Source organism: Zonotrichia leucophrys, chromosome 6, assembly GCF_028769735.1.
Source record: "Zonotrichia leucophrys gambelii isolate GWCS_2022_RI chromosome 6, RI_Zleu_2.0, whole genome shotgun sequence".
Taxonomy (NCBI): Eukaryota; Metazoa; Chordata; class Aves; order Passeriformes; family Passerellidae; genus Zonotrichia; species Zonotrichia leucophrys.
In genome coordinates, this window is record NC_088176.1 from 14,357,852 (window position 1) to 14,376,974 (window position 19,123).

At 42.9% G+C, this 19,123-nt stretch overlaps 1 protein-coding gene across 2 annotated transcripts in view; it reads right to left on the reverse strand.

Annotated features, from left to right (window-relative positions):
• The window catches only part of ENTPD1 (ectonucleoside triphosphate diphosphohydrolase 1), a 32,632-nt gene extending 23,431 nt beyond the window's left edge, over positions 1-9,201 (reverse strand). For both annotated transcript variants that reach the window (XM_064716853.1, XM_064716852.1), the window contains exon 1: positions 9,081-9,201. In XM_064716853.1, the coding sequence (XP_064572923.1) occupies positions 9,081-9,096 (16 nt within the window). In that variant the 5' untranslated portion in view covers positions 9,097-9,201. The remainder of the gene's footprint in view (positions 1-9,080) is intronic.
• Positions 9,202-19,123: the final 9,922 nt, after the last annotated feature.

A 19,123-nucleotide genomic window follows, 5' to 3' on the forward strand; every position in this document is an offset into this window, starting at 1 on the left:
TGGTCAGAGCTTGCGGTGCAGCACGAGCGCAGCAGCAGTGGCAGTCTTTGGGAAGTCAGAGGATGCTGAAATCCTGCAGAGCAACACTGAAACCTGTCCCTGGGTGTCACTACCAGGCTCACCACAGAGGATTTAAAACAGTTTTCAAGCAAGATCTCAGCAGCAATGTTAGAGCTGGAGCTGTTTTCAGCCTGTCACCTGCAGAGCAGCTGCCTGTGACAGTACAGGGTGAGACCATTGTCACCAGTGTCACCAAGACCTGGTACTGCTCCTGTACCCAGGCTTGCAGGGCAAGGCTGGCATTAACCTCAGCTTCTCCCATAAAGCTCCTGTGAGACAGGACAGCTGCAGTTATCCCAAAGCAGAACCCCAGCACCACAGGGAGGCTTTTTGCACTCCCATTTTCTCATGTCACATTTCTATGAGTCCAGCCTTCTCCCAGCACATAGACACTAAGCAAGGCCAGGGTTCTCTCACTACTTTCCAAATATTGCCAGGCTCCCCTTGGCTCTCACAGCTGACTCCAGCTCTCAGCAGTGCTGTCTGCCCACATCATACAGGAAACTAATACAAAGCAGGTAATGCTGGAGTATTGTCACCCTTTCCCTAATAACAACTCATAACACTTAAATTTGACACAGTGCTTTTCACTCATACATTGCCAAGGAGTTTACAGAGGTCAGCACCATTAGCCTTATTGCCCTGGTTGATGAAAAAGCACGAGAGAGCAGCAGACATCCCAGTGCTCTGCCCTGTGGACCATCCCACCCGCTTGTCTGGGTAGCTCTCATGGATCAGGGCTTGCAGCACACACTCTCTTGCAAAGAGGCAGAATTCCCAAGGTCCAGGGAAAGAGCAGCACACTTTGGTTACAGCTACTCTTAAATTCATCTTCCATCATTTTGATATTTTCTCTGATGTTCTGCCAGACTAACAGCAATTTGGAGATTAATGGTCCAGTAAAGTATGCACATGACTCACGCTACAATTTCTCTGCAGTTCTCCTACAACTTTAGAAACAGGGAATAGAAATTGAAAATGTCATTTAGGTTAGAAGAAACAGGATGGAAAAGGGTAACAAAAGCATCAGGGTCCCATGGAGGAATGAAGGCATTCCCTGTGTCTTCTTCCTGCAGACTTCAGGGATGGAGGAAGGAGAAACCAGCAGTTAAAAGAATTCATTACTACATTATAAAGATGCCAATAAACTCAAGACCAGCTGCTACACCACACGAAAAATTCCCAAGATGTGTAAATTTATTGTTACAATATCCTGAGAAACAGAGAGGCAAAAGAAGCTCTCCAAATCCCTGTTTACAGAAGGACATCTATTCCCAGAAGGCCTATGGGATCCAGTTAACATTCTTAGGTGCCAAGCGGCCACAGGACTGAACATTCTTAAATTGGTAGAGAAATTACTGGTCTCTGTAGCTGAGACATGCTTTGTAGCCTAAAAAGCAACAGTGAAATGACTGTCTTTAACAAGGAGTGCATAGCATGGGGCCAGGTTCTATTGTAAACCACTATTTTTAAGATGAAGTGCAGGGGTTTAGTTTCACAGTCTCCTTAACTGCTCTGTTTGCTCTGCCACAAAAAGGGACTATCCTACCTCTGTCTTATGCCATAGTTCCACCTTTCAAATATGATCCTAATTCTCTTTAGTTAATGACAGAATAAATTCTAAAGAACCGTGCTGGAGCATTCTTTTCTTCTTTTCTGTATGGCTTTGATGCTTTTGGCCACAGCAGTATTTCTAAGTATTGTTAACAAGAGCCTGACCACTAGATTTACCAGAATCTTCTTACCAGAAAGTTCTTTTTGGCTTCCGCTGTGTTCATGTTTACTGCAGTCTCAAACAAAGCTGACAAACAGTAAGCTTCCTACATTATTTCAGTGAAGTGAGACTAAATATATAGAAGCTTTAAATCAACTTATTTGGCACATTCAATTCAAGACAAAATTGCAGATTTCCAGTACATTTCCCAAAAGAATCTGGAACCAGCAGCTAGGGGCTGATTGTGGCAAAGAGCAGATGTTCTCCCTGGCAGGAGCTGCCCACTCCCATTCTGGCAAAGAGCAGGGAGGGACAGTTCTCAGCAGAGGAACAAATCCCATTCCATTACCTGTCCCCACCACCAAACCCACCCTCCACAAAGCAGCTCCACCTTTCCCCCCTGCACGCCTGCCCCCTGGGCTTTGCCATGCACTCTGGAGGTTTCCATCCATCAGCTGTACTGAAGGGACTCCAAATTCCCTCCATCTCTCACTCTTGGAGGAGTCTACCCCTTCTTGCCAAGCCCAGGGAGGAAGGTGGAGATGCTGCTGCATCCCCTGCCCCCAGCTGCAGTGGGACTTGTGGTGAGCGTTGGAAACCTCAGCAGCTGAACCAGCCCCTCCTGTGTCTCCTCTGCCTCGGTACCCCACAAGCAGATTGTGACAGTGCTGTGAACCAGCTGAGAGGCTGAAGTGGTTTCTGAGTCCTGAGCTGCTGACTCACCTTTTCCAGTCAGCACACAGAGCTCAAAGGCCAGGGATGGTTTGAGCTTTGGCTGAGAGGTTGCAGACAGTTAATTAAAAAGCAAACTGAATCTCATTCCTTTGTAAAAATAGGTCCTTTTTCTTTGCATCCTCTCCATCAAGAACGCTCTGGCACTCACCATGATTTGTGATCAGGGCCAAGACTCTCAGGAGGAGAATACAAATCAAAGGAGAGAATACAAATCAAACTAAGAATACAAATCAAACTAAGAGCCTTTAACTTCTACTTAAGCAACATAAAAACATTTGCTTAAAGGTGCAAGTCCCAGCCTGTAAATCAGTCTGTTACCCTGTAAGGCGTACTTTTTATTCAGAAGAGATGTAGTATTCAGCTGGGTGAAGGTCACCAGGGAGCGCAGAACAGCACAGGTCAGACTGATGGGTGTGTGGCTCCCCATACTAGAAACTTAATCCCTGTGTTGACAGCACAAGGGGAGTTTGAAAGGCAATGTAAAGGAAGACAGTGCAGTGGCTCTGCAGATCCTCACTGAAAGCTCTTCCCAAGCTGGAATGGACAAATATGGGCCCCAAATGTTTCAGACAAGAACCACAACAGGCAGACTTGTGGCATTGCTGGTGGTGGCTAAGCACCCACAGGACAGTGACAGCACTGACCATTACACTGCCTGCATCACCCTTGAGTGTGAACAGCCAGTGCAGCACTAGGGACAGAGGGACAAGGACAAAGAGCAGGCTTGGAAACAGATCTTTGCAGAATTTTCCACATTTGGGGGCAGTGAGTGCATGAGATGATGTGAGCAGATGAATTTGTTCAGTGTGCACTTAGCTGACTCTGTTCTCTTCCATCTGGTCTCTCACACTTTTCCCCTTTTCTTAATTTGTACTGCTAATGCAACGTTTCAGAGCACAGGGCTTGTGTCATGTCTCTCCTTGTGTTGCAGTGAAGATTTTCCTCCTGCACTTCCCAATAACTTTCATGAAAGTGACTTTTACCCTTATCTTCCTTCTGTTCTCTCACTTGGGCCAGTGTTGACTTTCAAGTTGGACAAACTGAAAGTTATCACAGAATAAAAAGAACAAGGCCAGAAACAAGGACAGGTGCCTTTTCTCTTTCAGCAGCAAAATTAATATGAAATGATAAAAAGTAGAAGTTCACCCTTAGGCTCTGCTGTTCTCCATTGTGAGCATTCTGTCAACAGCTCTGTGACTAATGGAAATGCCTGCCACAAACCATCAGTTCTACTCAGAAAGGGAGGTTTCCAATGAGTTGAAACTTAAAGCCAGTTCTCAAACCTAGATGACAAAATAATAATAGAGTTTTACAAGTAATCTCCATCTAACTTGGCTTTCAGAAAACCAATTGGGTTGCTTCTCTTGTCAACATGATCCAAAATTTTACAATTTAAATTTGATCACTCTCAAGCAATACTGATCCCTTAGGAGGTCACTCTCCAAAGTAATTTCAGCATCACCTACTTCATCCCAAGTTCAGCCCAAACACTTCCATCTCTAACCAAATCTTAACCACCTTGAACAGATGATTTCTAAGCTGAGAACTCAGCTCCTGTCTCAACACACTTCCAAACACATCCAGCTCTATGGAACACTGTTATTGGACACTGGGCTAGTAAGAAGGTATAAAATACCTGCCCAGAGGGCATTAACCCAAAAATTTCATTTCCTGCTGCTCTCAAACCCACTGGTAGAAAGATGTCTTAGGAAAAGAAGAAATGTAGCTAAGCATGAAACTTCTGCACCACATGATGCCAGTTTTGCAACTTAGGTAAAACCAAAAAGATTATAAATTATTATAGCTTCTGTAACACTTTGCTTTTCAGGTGTTCAGCCTCTTAAATTTATTCTTTCTCCTCCAGAAATTCCTGAAGGGTATTCTGTATGTTTCTGGTAATTACAAGTCAAAGGGCAAACAGATTGCAGTGGTCACAATAAGGTTGACTAGAGGACAACCTTTTTGCTCCATGGTAATGAAGAACCCGAAACCTCTGACTTATGGCTGTCCCAGACATATATATATATTTATATTAATAGACATATACATACATGCCACACACCTCTACACATTTTTTTCTGAACAACGTTGTCTGGAAATCTTTCTGGTCTATTCAGTGTTTGAATGACCAATTTTCCTCACAAAGTCACATTAGCTGTGCTTTTACAGGCTTGGCTTAAAGCCTTTTCTTTGCTCTTTATCTTTCCAACCACTCTTGGCTTCTTTAGACTTTTTCCTCTGACTTAATTGGTATTTGTACTGGTCCTCCTAGCATTGACAAACTCCATCTGCAAATCAGCAGTGATTTTATGCTTTTCAGATCATTATTGGAAATGTCTAATGCCATCAGGCCTCTTGCAGAATACCTCTGAAAACACAGCTGTTTCATGATTATTTCCTTTGATAACTATTTTTAAGGTCTATTGTTACCCAGGTCTTAATCCATTGGTTCATTCTTTGCTAGAGAGTCATAGGGAGACTTTTGCAATCAGAACAACATTGGAAGTGTATCTATTGTGAAGAAGTTTAAACATGGAAGGTATTCATATTTAATCTTTTCAACCACATTTTTTTCCTCTGGAAAATAAAACAAGTGCAAATAATTAGTTGGAAAAAAAAGGACTGGTGCCTTCCCAGCCCTACATTTATAATCCAGACCATGGCTGTCAAATACCAGCCAGGGAATTCAGTTCTTCCTGTTCCCCTTTTGTGTGGTGGTTCTAAACTATCTGGAGAGTCAGGCTTTGGAAGTCCCTTAACTCACAGCCCAGATTTATTCAGCAGCCACTCAGCTTTTAAGAATACTTATTTTTTTCCTTAGAACTTCAATGAGTGTTCACATGCACAAGACAAAATACAGCCTGTATTTTTTCCCAATGGGAATCACACCAGGCTTGTGTGACAGCTATTTTTTTAAGTCAGCTGACTTACTGTGTAAACAAAAGAGCCTTCAAGAAAGTAAAGACAGATTAAAAGATCTACCAGTGCTTGAAAGACTTCCACCACTCCTTCTTTTAAGTGCATTCTCCAGCCAAGTTCCAAAACCAAAAGAAACATATTCCTTGAAGTTCTTGCTGCAGACTCTTGTAAGTGGGACCATCTCCATCCTAGGATGCAGGATGGGGATATCTGCTCACTTGAGGGGGCCACATGAACTCATAAGTTTGCTTCTGTCTGGGATGAGTAATTTCCTTTTCCATGTATTCATTCCATTATCCATTTTGACAGTGTTACCCATTTCTACAATGTTATTCTGAAAGTTACTTTGATAAGTTTTATTCTCTACAAAACCAAACGAATATAATCAAACTAGCCATTAACACTTGGTTACTGAGAGATCTATCCAGTAATTTATGTAGGACTAATGTCAGGCTATATTGGCAGTAGCTCTCCAGAATATCCACCATCATACTGCTGGGATATTGGGTGAACAATAGCACTCTTCCCATTGTTAGGGATATCCCTAGTGCTCCAGCTTGCTGAAAATGAACGTTATTGCTTATAGGTCTTCTCAGTAAGTACTAGGCACATTTCATTTCAAATTGTTGTTAAAATTTATTGACCCCAAAACATTAATCTACAAAACAAACTACTTCCATGAACATCCCTGAAATATTCCTTCATATCAGAATTCATTGCCTCCCCTACTCCCCCTGTTTTGGAAAAGTGTTTAGCCAACACTTTTCTGGTTTTGTCCCGCATTGTCATTAAAATCTTTCCCTGTCCACCTCCATAATGATCTTGCAATTGATCTATACACATTATTTTGCTCCTAAGGCATACTAAATGCCTCCTTTGAATTGTGCCTGGCCCTAATAAATTTAGATTTTCCCCTGACATCTTTACTTTCTCTAAATAATCTTCCCCAATTCAGAGTCTATGTTTTCCATCAGATGTTCTCCACTTCCTCTTTCTCCATTTCCTTTAAATTTACTTGTTTTTCCTTTAATTTACTTGTTTTAACTTCACAGCTTGAATGAACAAATCAAAGTCATCTTCATTCTTGGTTTTGATGTGCTGCTCAATATGTCTTCTTTAAACTTTTGATTTTTCCATTCACATTCCTTTACTTTTTTTCCCTGTCAGATTTTGCTTTATTACGGTTCCATGCTGGAATGATCTATAGAGAGCAGTCATCAGACAGTGACTAAATAATCTCTGTGTATATAGAGACCTCCAAATCAGAGTTACTACATGAGTGCCTTTTATGTTAAAATAGATAAATTTAATAAGGTTTATTTCTTTTCACTGCTGTCTACACGAGATCAGTGTCATGCTCTTGCCAGACTGAAGCACACCCATGCATCTTCCAGTAACATGTATTTTTAAGGTTGTCATGCTTTCTGCCGAAGAAAGTATTCAGTGATCAATGATATAACCTGTTGCTATGTAACATCCCAAACAGCATTTATTTTTTGGCCATTTTAGCCAATTTCAAAGCAGAGCTGACGGTGTCAGTGTTTAAAAACAAGCTTCCTAACACTGAAGAGTAGTGTTCCAAAGGCACTTAGTCCCTGTGGACATGGCTCACAGGAAACAGGTGTCTTACTGAAACACTTCTTAATAATTCCTTTCTGATGACAGGATGTGCCCTTGGTGTGCATTTGTGCCTCATTTCAAGGTGGAACCTTCCTACTCCTTGATGAATACCACCTGTCCCAGACTGCCCCATCTTGAGCCCATTGACTGCTGGAAAAGATACTGTGAGAGGCATTCTCAGAAACAGTGTGGTGTTTTCTTGCCCCACAGAGATGTAATGCAATTCCATGCTATTTATTGCACTAATTTTCTATGGGGTCTTGCAATACTTGCATGCTCTGCAGGTCAGCCTGTTACAGAACCATCATTGCCTCATCTGCAATTGGCTTGAGCACTGTCAGTTTCCTTTAGTTTCCTTCTGTCTCTTTAAAATTCCACTTTCTAAAAGAAGGCTTATGTGGTTGTTTTTCCTAAATCAGTTCTCATTGTCCAAGTTTCTTCCCTGTGATTCCTCATCCACTAGAAAAGACATCTCTGTTCAAGCATTGTATTTCATTTTTGGAATAAAACTTTTAAAAGACTGGTTTCAAAGCTATTCTTATCTCCCTTCTCAACAGAGGCAAATTATCTCCAAATATTTCCAGCTTCCCTCATGACTGCATAAACTAATGAGCTAACCTTCTCCTTCTGCCAGTCTTTGCTTTAAATTTTGATGCTTGTCAGACTGAGAAAATCCTCCTTCCCCTCAAATGCATTTATCACATTCTATGAAGATAAAACATTGGAAAGGTCCAGTTTAACATTTTATTTATTCTAGGGGGAAAAAAGAAATCACATTTTGTTTCCCCGTTGTCATAACAATGATGAATGAGAGACTTCCACCTGGTACTGAACAAGAAACTATCTGCCCAAATATTTTTCCTGTTTACTGCCTCTTGTGAATTTGTCCGAGTTCCTGCTCTGTGTTTGAAAGCCCCGCACGGAGCGCAGTGCTGTCAGCAGCACGGAAAGACGGACCGCGTTGCAGAAGAAGGCGCTGTAAACAGAGGGTAAGGAACCAGATAGAAAAAAGCTGATACTAAACTAGGAAATGTTTCTGCCAAACGTTGTGACTAGTGCTGCTACGTGCACCGTGTCAGCTGATTATAAAAGGCAAAGCCAAGTACAAGACATGCATCTTGTAGAAAAATCACCGTGCAATAAGCATCTGCAGCTATTGCCGGCTCCCTGCCCCGCTCCTCAGGACCGCACTTAAGGCCAGAGGGCTGCCAGGCTGCCGGGCGGGGAATCCTCCTCTTCCGAGCACCGAGAGCCCCTCGCAGCCAGCAACGCGCTGCTCCCACCCCCCGAGCCATTGTTCGGTTCCCACCGAGGTCTCCTGACAGCCAACACTTCACCGAGTTTGTGCTCTCCCCTCCCCGCCCCCTTCGCCCTTGGAGCGCGGCGCCGGCCCGGGGACAGCGCCGGCGGCAGCCGGGACCGGCCGGGGCTGCTGCCCGCCGGGGAGGGGATCCAGCGCTGCCGCAGGAGGGATCCCCAACACTGCCCCGGGAGGGATCCCCAACACTGCCGCGGGAGGGGATCCCCCACACTGCCGCGGGAGGGATCCCCGCACTGCCGCGGACAAACTCCGGGAGCCGCCGGCGCCAAGCCCCCGCTCCCGCCCGCACCGCCCGGGCACCGCCGGCCCGAGGCCACCGCCGGCTCCCCCAGCAGCCGCGGCCCCCGCCCGGGCTCCCCGGCACAACTCGGCATTGTCCCTCCAGGAGCGACCGGGAGTCCCGGGGCTGGAAGATGATGTCAGCCGGGGGCGGACTGCGGCAAGGCTGCGCCCACCCCGGCAAGCCCCCGCCGCGGAGCCCTCGCCCACCGCCGGCAGCGCTCCGCGGGCGCGGAGGGAGGGACGCGCCGCTCGGGGATGCCGCAGCCGCAGCTCCCGCCTGACTGGCACATCCCGAAGGAGAGCTCCTCATGAATATGCACAGCCTCCCCCGAGCGCCGGCCGCGGGATGCCGCCGCCCCGGGGGCTCCCGCCGAGCCCCGCGCCCCTCGCCGGGGACGAGGGCTGCCTTCGGCTCGCTTCTGTCCTTACCCTTTGGCTCGTCCATCAGTGCCGGTGCTCGCTCCCTCCTCCCGCGCTCCCCCCTCCTTCCTCTCTCAGCCTCTGCCGGCTCCGAGCTGCCTTAGTGAGAGGTGCTCATGAAAACGGGCGCTTTAGTGGTCCATAGCTGTGGGAGGGGTTAGTTTAACTCTACATGACTCAATCCGTGTAACTTGCAGGCTGACCTCCCGTTTTTCTCAGAGCACGGATCGCCTCAGAGCTGCCACGTTACCAGCGCCTCGGACTTCTCCTCCGGGCCGGAGGGTCCCGCACGGCCGGGGGCAGCGGTGCGTGCCCGGGGCTGCCCGGGGAAACCGGGGCGCTGGGGCTGGACTGCGTCCCTGCCTCGGGGGGCAGATGGGCAGCGTGGCTACGGAGAGAAAGCATTCTGTTAGAGTAGGGTTTTTTGTGTTTTTTGTTTTTTCTTAAGTCGCAGGAGACTGAGAAGATACCCTCCACATCAGCGAGGTACTGAAAGGGCAGTGTCCAGAGAAGAGATCACCTTCCTTGTTTCTAGATCTGAGGTCCAGCCCACAGGAAAAAACCTCAACCAAATAATGAAAGGAGATAAAGTTGCAATAACTGCTGAAAAGTAATTTCCTGCACCTGCCTGTCCCATAAATGAACTCACACCGCTGGCTGCATCTCCTGGGAAACTTTGTGAAAGAGCCAATTTTAGACTTGCCTGGAGGGCATGAAGGTATCCTACCCTCCACTACTTTTTAATCCTGAGTCACCACAAATAAGAAATACAGGGTAGTGCTGGAGGGGTGCCAGCAACTTTTCTCCATAGTTTGTGACATTCAGTCCCATTCCAGGAACCACAAGTGTCTCCACACTACTGTCTACAGAGCTGTCAGCCTCCCAGTGCAAAGGAAGTTGTAAACCAACCGGGCTCTTTCACTTTCTTTTCAGAGAAGTGGATATCAGCTTCCCAGCCTCTTCCCTGCTGGTCACCTGGAGCACAGGCCACCAGAACGTGCAGCCAGGTGCTGCCCTGCCTGCGCCAGAGCCTGCTCCCCTCTCAGAGCTGCCACCTTTTCCCTTTCTCTGCGGCTGGGCACCATCCAGCTCTGCGCCTACCACCGGCTTCCAGAGCTCTTGCCCCTAGAAGAGAGAGCAAAAGCAGGATCCTGGTGCTAGGACCTGGAGAACGACTTCTGGACATGGGGTTTCAAATCCCTTTTGTTACTGCAGCCCACCATAAACAATGATCAGTTCCTTCTCCTTCACAAACAAACATTGACCTGGCCTGTACTACTCCAGCTGGTAGGGAAACACACCCATTTCTAATCTTCCTGGGACCAGGAAAATAAGGATCAGTGACATAAAACAATTTACATGACCTTATCACTCTCTACAACTTCCTGAGAGGTGGTTGTAGTCAGGTGGGGGTTGGTCTCTTTCACCAGGCAGCAGCTGACAGAACCAGAGGACACAGTCTCAAGCTGCACCAAGGGAAATATAGATTGGGTATCGGGAAAAAGTTTTTCACGGGATGAGTGATAAAGTTCTGGAATGACCTGCCCAGGGAGGTGGTGGTGTCACCACCCCTGGATGTGTTCAAAACAAGATTGGATGTGGCACTCTGTGTCATGCTTTAGTTGAGGTGTTAGGGCATGAGTTGGACCTGATGATCTTAAAGGTCTCTTCCAGCCGGGTCATTCTGTGATAATTTAGGTTTTAGTGATTAGTGTGATTAGTGATGTCACTGCTGGTTCAAAAGCTCAAGGAGCAATGTTTCATGAGATGAAGGTAGACACTGAGTGTCATCTTAATGAGTAAAATCGGCCTGGGAAGTGCAAGAGAGAACTGATCTTACTTCCAGTGATAAGTCAGCAACATATTTAGATGGTTTGTCATGGCAGAAGTAATTTTGTTGGTCACCTTGAACATCAGGTTTTTTTTAAAAACAGGAGTGCAGTTGATTCAATGCTTATTTAATAAATGAAAATTTAAAAGTATTCACTGTAATAAATATCAACTGCACAGATTTATCAGTAAGAAATACATTAAAAAAAACCAGAACCAAAACCTTGGAAAAAGTATGAGTCCTTATCTACCAGCTTGCACACTGACTTCCCTAAAGAATACTTGTTGGCAGAGTATCATCACAGGAAATAAATCAAATATATACAAAAATTCCATACATTGAATAAATTAACTAAACTGAACAGTAGTTTTAAAAAATAGCTGGAATTTATGACTGATTTTTCAAATGCTAGGTTAGACACGATGTCTCTACAGGCAGAAATTCAATAAACTCTGTCAGCTGAGCTCACCTATGAGCTGAGAAGTCCAAATTTAACAAGTGGAGGAAGATATGTACAAGCTCCCCTCAGAGAAAAATAGATATGATTTCACACCATGTTGAACAGATCTTAGGATGCCCAGAGCTGTGTATTTCAAGTCCTTTAAATGCACCTGACAAAACACAATAAACCACAACTGCCTTTTTTTTTTTTTTATAGCAGTCTGCCAGTGACAGGCTTTTGTTTATTTTTTTCTCTTAGGAAAGTTCACTTTCAAACTGAGACACATGAAACTTCAATGGGGAAGGATGATACATGATCAGTGAGTGGCCATGAAGCACACAGCAGTGTTTTCACACAAGAGGAAGGTGTTACCTGGAACGTGAAGGCCCCGTGGGGAGGAATTGCTGTGAACAGTGATGGTCTACTACACTTAAAAATACCCAGGTCATTCACAGAGCCACGGGGAGCAGACTTCTGTGTTCTGTAGTAGCATGATCTCCTCTAACTGATGGACTGATACACCTGTGAGTGGCATTCCACAGCTGCAAGATCAGGAAATGGTGGCATTGCATCTCCTGCAGCCTTTCGGTTTAGGTGCAAGAGACAGTGAGGAAACTTTACCATCCTTTGTCACAGCCCCAAGGGAAGAGTGGCCTTTGCAGCCTCATGTGACATGAGATGCAGAGTTCCCCTTCCACAGAGGGTCAGATCACATCCATGTTTGCTGGAGCAGTTTGGTTCTGTCTGCTGCTCCTGCCTTCGGGCAAACCTCTGCCTGCAGTACACAAACCAGCAGAAGGCAACAGCAGATTCTTTGTCACAGTCATTTCCATAAGAAAACAAAATGAGGAAAAAAGAGAGCAGCCCCGGAGGGAGGCCCAGGCTGGCATTTATACTCAGATAAGGTTCCAGACAGCTGAGGAGGAAGCTTGAAGCACAAATAAAAAGAGGAAACCAGAGAACTCAGGATGTAGTTTCCACACATCTTGTGCAGAGGGTAAGAATAGCAAAAAACCCAGAGTGCCAGTTTTCTAGTCCCTGGACAAAACTGAGCATCCTGAGCAAAGCTGGAGGAACAAAATGCATCTTAAATATCCATATTCTTCCTAGCCATAGTAAGAACTTATTTACAGTCATTTTGGTCTAAGTTTACACAAGTTGTGTGTGTGTTGCTTTGTGGCTAAAATTATGCAACTTCCTAGATCTCTAGAATTTGCTATTTTGCAGATGAGCGAGCTATGCTGATTTTGGGACTAAGGAAAAGGAGCAAGAGTGACTGAAGACTAGCATCATTTCCAGAAAACAGGGGGTGGGATTGAAATAATGCTGGAATCCAGGGCCAGAACCTCTCAACTTTGGGATGGGTGAAAGAAACATCCATAGGAAAAGAGAGTCAGGGAGCCTGAAAACAAACCTATAGGCATTAGATGCACGGGTACCTTGTTCCTACAGAAAGAATTGGCATGAAAGAATCTGAAATATTTTAAATGAAAACAGGCCATCCCATCACCAAACTCAACAATATTGAAGTCAGTGTTTGCTTAGGAGTCTGAGGGTATGTGTTTAGATTGCAATTTATCACTCTGTTTGTTTAAGTGACAGGGGGGAGTGGCAGCTTCAAGAAATGCAAACATAGAGTGAGGGATAGGCTGAACAGTCCTTGGGCTTTCCCAGGCATTGAGTCCCTGTGTGCTGGCTCGTGTCACCACTGGCAGCCATCAGCCAGCAAAAGGGACAGCAAAGGTACACGGGCGTCCCTCCCCACCATCTCTGAAACACCATAAAAGATGAAGCTCTCCAGAAAAACAGTGAACATATGAAGTTGCTGGGACCAGAAGGAGCAGAACGCTCTGCAAAGGGACAGTGATCCGAGAGATTAGGACAACTTCCTTCTGGAAAGAAAGGCAGAGAAGAGAGGCCAGGCATTAAAAAAGGACACATAACCAAAACCATGCCTGGTGCCAAATTTTTTTTTTTTAACAGCTTCCAGCTCCTTGGCCCACTCATCCCACATTGCAATCACCTCAGACTTGACAGTTTTCACAACACAGTAGGCCAAGTCCTCCCCACATCTCCGGGTTCCTCTGAATAGCTGAAGTTCAAATGCTTAACTTAGATTCCCCAAACACTTTCTTTGTGTAAAGCAACCCTCTTGGTTGACTCTCGAGGGATCAGACAAGCAAGCAGTGAGCTATACACTATCTGTGTGCACTTAACATTACCTTTTAAGAATGCAATTCTTGGAAAACAAAAATAAACTGCTTTTGGTATTTAGGTAAAAAGATGAGATGACATTCAGCTTCATCTTGCTGCAAACAATATTGCTCTTTAGCCTTAAACTTATGAAATGCACTATCTATTAAAAGCATTCAAGTTCCTTTCCATCACGCTACTTCCTTGTCTTGGTTTAAATATTTGCAATTGTCCTTTCAGAAAAGTTCCCTATGCTGTATTTGCACCACTATTTATGGACATTGTCACCCAAAACCTGTGTATCACCTTTATCACCTTGAGACTGGCTCTGCTGCTTAGAGCATGGTCCTGAAAACACTAAGGTTGTGGGTTTGATCCCTGGATGGACATTTGCCTGCCTCTGTTTATTGTTTTTGTGATATGGAGATAATAGTGCTCAGATGACATCTGCAGAGCAACTGTTCAACTGTGTTTGTATGATTTCTACAAAACTGATAACACAAAATTAATGATGCTCATTGAAACTGGAAAAAAGTTCCTGTGCCTTTGTAGAGGCGAATGAATTTTCTAGTTATCCTGCTTGGTTTGTTTTTCTTTTGAAGAAAAATTGTATTTTTACACAATAAATGAAATAAGTTAAAAATTCACAAAACTTCATCGAAACATGCAGACAGCTCCCATGCTCAGCCTTGGTATGAATGATGGGCACTGACACATGATTTGAAAGGAGCAGTACCAAAGTCCCACTCTCTAACACCTTAAACTGCCCACCTAGTTTACATATTCATTAGCAAATTATCTATTAGGTGAAACTCTTTAACATCCTTGCAGTGCCTTATTCTGTAGGTTCAATATACTTTCAATACAAGTCTAATAATATCATGAAAGATTATATTACTAATTTCATTTAACCTTACAAAGACACGTTAACATACTAAAAGAAAAAGCAATTAGCCTTTTTATGCTCTACAAATTAGTGTTAAAAAAAAGTATGTCCTGAAAAGGAACATGTTATTGCTCATTAACTGCTTAACAAAACACCACTTGCTCTTTCTGTTCATGTTATTTCATGCACTTGGTACTTTACCCACGCCACTCTAAATATGATAAACCAAATTTACAGAGTCTTCATTTTGCTGGGTAATTTTAACAAAACTATCCCAGTCATAAGCAACACCCTGCCCCACAAGTCTGCTGCTCAGATTGTTGGTCATTGTGTTTATCCAGGACATGGGAACTCCCCTGCTGGCAACAAAGCTCTTGTTTTTCCTTCCAAGCAACAGCAAACAGAGCTAGCCATAGCTACTGTCATTGGTTTTTAGCAAATGCACAAGTGCTAGTGGTATTTTCAAGTCTTTTAATCTTCTGTTCTTACAGTTTGCATCTCTTTGTATCTTCCTAGTATTTTATCTGGCAGGAACAGCAGAAAATCCTTAATAATGGCTCACTGAAGCAAACATTTCCAACATTCCAATGCTCCCAGGGTAGGAAGCCCATGGGAGCAACTAATAACAGCTTTATTCTGTTGTTTAATATTATGGGGTTACCAATATCTAGAAGAGAAAGGGGCTCTATAAAAAGAAATACTTGAAGTTTATGAGAATGTAGTCCAGTAGAAGAAAGAAAAAAGGGAAGGAAAACACAGAAAATCCAATAGGGAGTGTCAGAACAATAAGTGATAACTATATCATGAATTGATAAGCAAAGATAGTGAGTGCCAGTTGCCCCATTTAACACACAGTGTACCTCCCAAATTTGGCAAATTAGAGACAGAAAATAAGAAAATATGAATTAGCAGCACAGATATGGGCCTTGAATAACTGCTGCCTTAAGACTGAAGAAAGGAGACTATTTTATTACCAGCTCATCTCAGTGATTTTTTGACCAATCTGAATTTATCATGCAGCACCTTGGTAGTTAAGGCAAAAATAAACATACAAATCATCTCAAAGCAGATATTTCCAAAAAATGAACTGCACATATTTAGACCAGATTGACACTCAGTATTTCTTCAAAAGAATAAAAGTAGACATAATGTGGAAAACATACGTAAAATGAAAAAGAATAACTTTAAAATAAATGCTTTTTAAATGTCGGATTTCAGCTTGACTACCCACTCACCCTCTGTTAAGTGATTTGGTCTTTATTAAGTGAGCATCCACAGAGGAAACCAGCAGCATGGTGATGCATTGTCCATCAGATGTCACTCAATTAACAGCAGAAGAGAATCTGACTGTGTCCATCCAGAAGGACCATCTGAAGACAGTGGCAAAAAGGGAGAGATCTTAAAACCCCCAATCATCTCTGATTTGCATTTGTTTGTTAACACAGCCATAAATAAACCCATGATAAATCACCCACCTGCTTTCTTGTGTTCTAGAAGCATAAAATGCTCTCCCTTCTAAGAAAGCCTCAGATATAAACTTTGCTTAGGAAGATAAGGAAATTGGTTATTTACCATCCTTTATCAAAATCTTCACAACTGAAAAAACCTGCTGCCCTCTTTACATCCCACTTCACTTCACCGTGTGCCCGTGCTGAGCTTTTGCAAGTCCATGAGCATCATGGAGAACTATCTATAGAGATGAGAGCTCTTGGATATTTTCACACTTGCTTTTGGATTCTCACTGCCAGATTTTTCTCCCTGTGGGTTTATGTACATTTTACATGACTTCATTTTATATGCATTTCAGTGTGGTCATCTTTATTTAGCCTCTGAGAGGTTTCCTGCTCTTTAATTCTATGCTTCAAGAGACTGAGAAAGGAGACTTCAAAGAAGTCCCAAATTTTAGGAAATAATATATCTCAGGTTCAGTGGTGATTGATTATTTATTACTTCCACAGGTTTTAGTACTTTTGCTTTAAAAAAGTCTTCTTCATCCCATTTCAATTCTCTTTGAATTAACTGAAAAGAATAAGAAACCATATCTTTAAAGCAAGCAATTATTTATTTTTTAGTCTTTGCATTGATTTAAAAAATTTGGGAAAAAGGTCAGTTCTAGTGTGTCAAGCTTCATGCTCAATTCTAAATTGAGAGATTTAATTTATGAAATGCACTCTTTGTGTATGAATTTATAAAGGAGGATTGGTTTGAGATCCATAAATTCATACATATTGACTGCATGATATAAATGGCTTTTCAATCCTTCTATTTCCCTTAGTGGTTTTCCCTTTTTCCACCACTGAGTACAAGTTATTAACTACAACACTGTGTCGTACTCACAGATCTGCCTCCTTACTAAATATACGCAGATTGTTTCAAAGCACATTTTCTCCTTGAGCTGTTCTGTGTACCAAAATGTGTGCCTTCATCATTCAGCATGCAGGAAGCATCCTTCATCCACTTTTTCCATGAACACATCTCCAACTTGGCATCCAGTTTAAACTGTCATTTGTATTGTCAGTATTTTCCCCATATAAACTCGGCAGTGTCTTCACCTACTTAAATGTGCAAGTATATTCTTGTCCAACAATCTTGATTCTAGAAATAGCCTTTCTACATCTCTCAGCTACATCAGATGGCTGAGCCTTTTCAAGTTGAAAACACTTTTTCTTAAGTTAAATATCCTTGTTCTCCTATTTAGTCATGAAATCATTAACTCTTCAAACCACTGACTAGTCTAACAGTGCCAATAAAATGAATTTTATTAACTCAACTCTCCATTTAGTAAGCTATTTCCTACAGTAGGAAATTTCAATATGTTTGAGCATTATTTTAGTATGTGTGAGAGTTATGTCAGTATTTCTTCCAGGCATTCTTTGGCAAAAAGAAAATTACAAAGGGAACCAAATGATATGAATAGGTATTCAGAGGAATACCTATGATACCTTTTTCTATAAAGGAAAGGTTTAGGTCTGAAAAAATATTCCCAACTGAAAAGATTCAGGAAAGACTAGACAAATATGCTCGACTGTCTTTTTAAGGAATTCCTGCACAGAAGTTTCTTTTCCAAGGAAACTGTCACATTTCCAAAGATTTTGCACAACACACTTTCTGGCACAGTGGTTTGCCTTTTTTTTTTTTTTTTTTTCCATCACAAGTGAGATACCTTAACTATCTCAGTTACAAATGAGCAGGCTCTGAAATCATTCTCATCTGCAGACAAAACCCTACTTGTCAGATGCTACCCTTTCCCAGTTGTGCTCACCACACTTGGAAAAAGGATTTATCCACCCACTGAGATTCTCCTGGTGATATTTCCAGCCAAGATTTCATTGTATGGCAGCACATGCATTAAAGAAGCAAAAAGTTATATACAACCTTTAGGTGTATTTAGGTGGGGAGGGATGGTGGAGCTGCAGCAGGACCAGCCTGCCTTGGGAAAGGGTTCTGTGCCAGAGCTCTGGACTCAGCCCTTGGAGCTCCAGCCCTGCTGTGCCCAGCAAGGCCCCAGGAGGAATGGATAATCAAAGGCTGCCATTTGTGAGCAGGTATTCATTTAAATACTCTGCAGGATGGCTGTCAGGCTTTTAGGAGAGTGGTTCTGTTGTGTGAATCACAGGCTTTCAGCAGGTGCTCATGTCACCAATCCATTACTTACTTAGATATTAAAATACTGCATGCAGAAAAAGAAAAAAAAGTTTTTAGCCCTCTGAAATTATCTGAGCTAACAGGCACATATGGTCAATTATCTTTTTTCATTGTTAGTCTACTTCTTAAAAGACACTGGAGCAAGAAAATAGTACCAAAAAAGTGAACCCAGTGAATAGTTCTAGTTTCAAATGGATTAGAAAATGTCGTATTTCAAACATCCTCTACAGATTTCAAATTTCTTAGGGGTGTACATGGAGTTTCTTTCTCTAAATTGGTTGCTGGTCTTTGAAGACCTGTGAGTCATTATGCAAAATTTTTGTACCCATGCAAAAAGCCACAGAAAGAACAACTGTCTGTAGAAACTACTGATTTCACTTCTACTGTTCCCTCTCCTATTGAGCAGACTTCCTCTAACTCAGCTGCATCTACTAGAACATTACATCACAGAAAATCTAACAGGCTAAAAATATATTTTGTAGGTATAATCTTAATTACGTTCAGGTTAAAAAGATTTAGTAACCTTGGAGATGGAAAACAGTGTGAGAAATTATTATTTTTAGCATCAAGGAACTTCTCCAAGCAACACAGTGTAAAAATATACCAGGTCAGTACACTTTGGAGATTTCAGATGTTTTATCCTCTTATGGTCTAAACTACAATGCATTTAAACTGTATTACTCTGGAACAAGTTTCTCCCCACAAATTTTTACTCCATATGACCAAAGCAATTACACAGACACGTGAAGATGTACAGGAATTTTAAGCACATCATTCTTACAAACTGAGCTTGGCTCAATAAAAACAGAGTTTTTCACTTCTTTCAGGACAACATTTACTGCTTTAAACAATTTGCAATATAGAGAGCAGAAGTTTCAAGTGGTGACCTAAACTTGAAGACAACTGAAGTAATTTCGCTGGGTGCTGTGGGTTTTTTCTGTGAACTTAGAAGTGCTCGGGCTGCAGCCATGGGCAGAAGTGCTGTGCAGGAGTGCTATGGCAACAACAATCACATTATTTGGTCCTGTTAAAAATGTTTGTGTAGTGACAGTCCC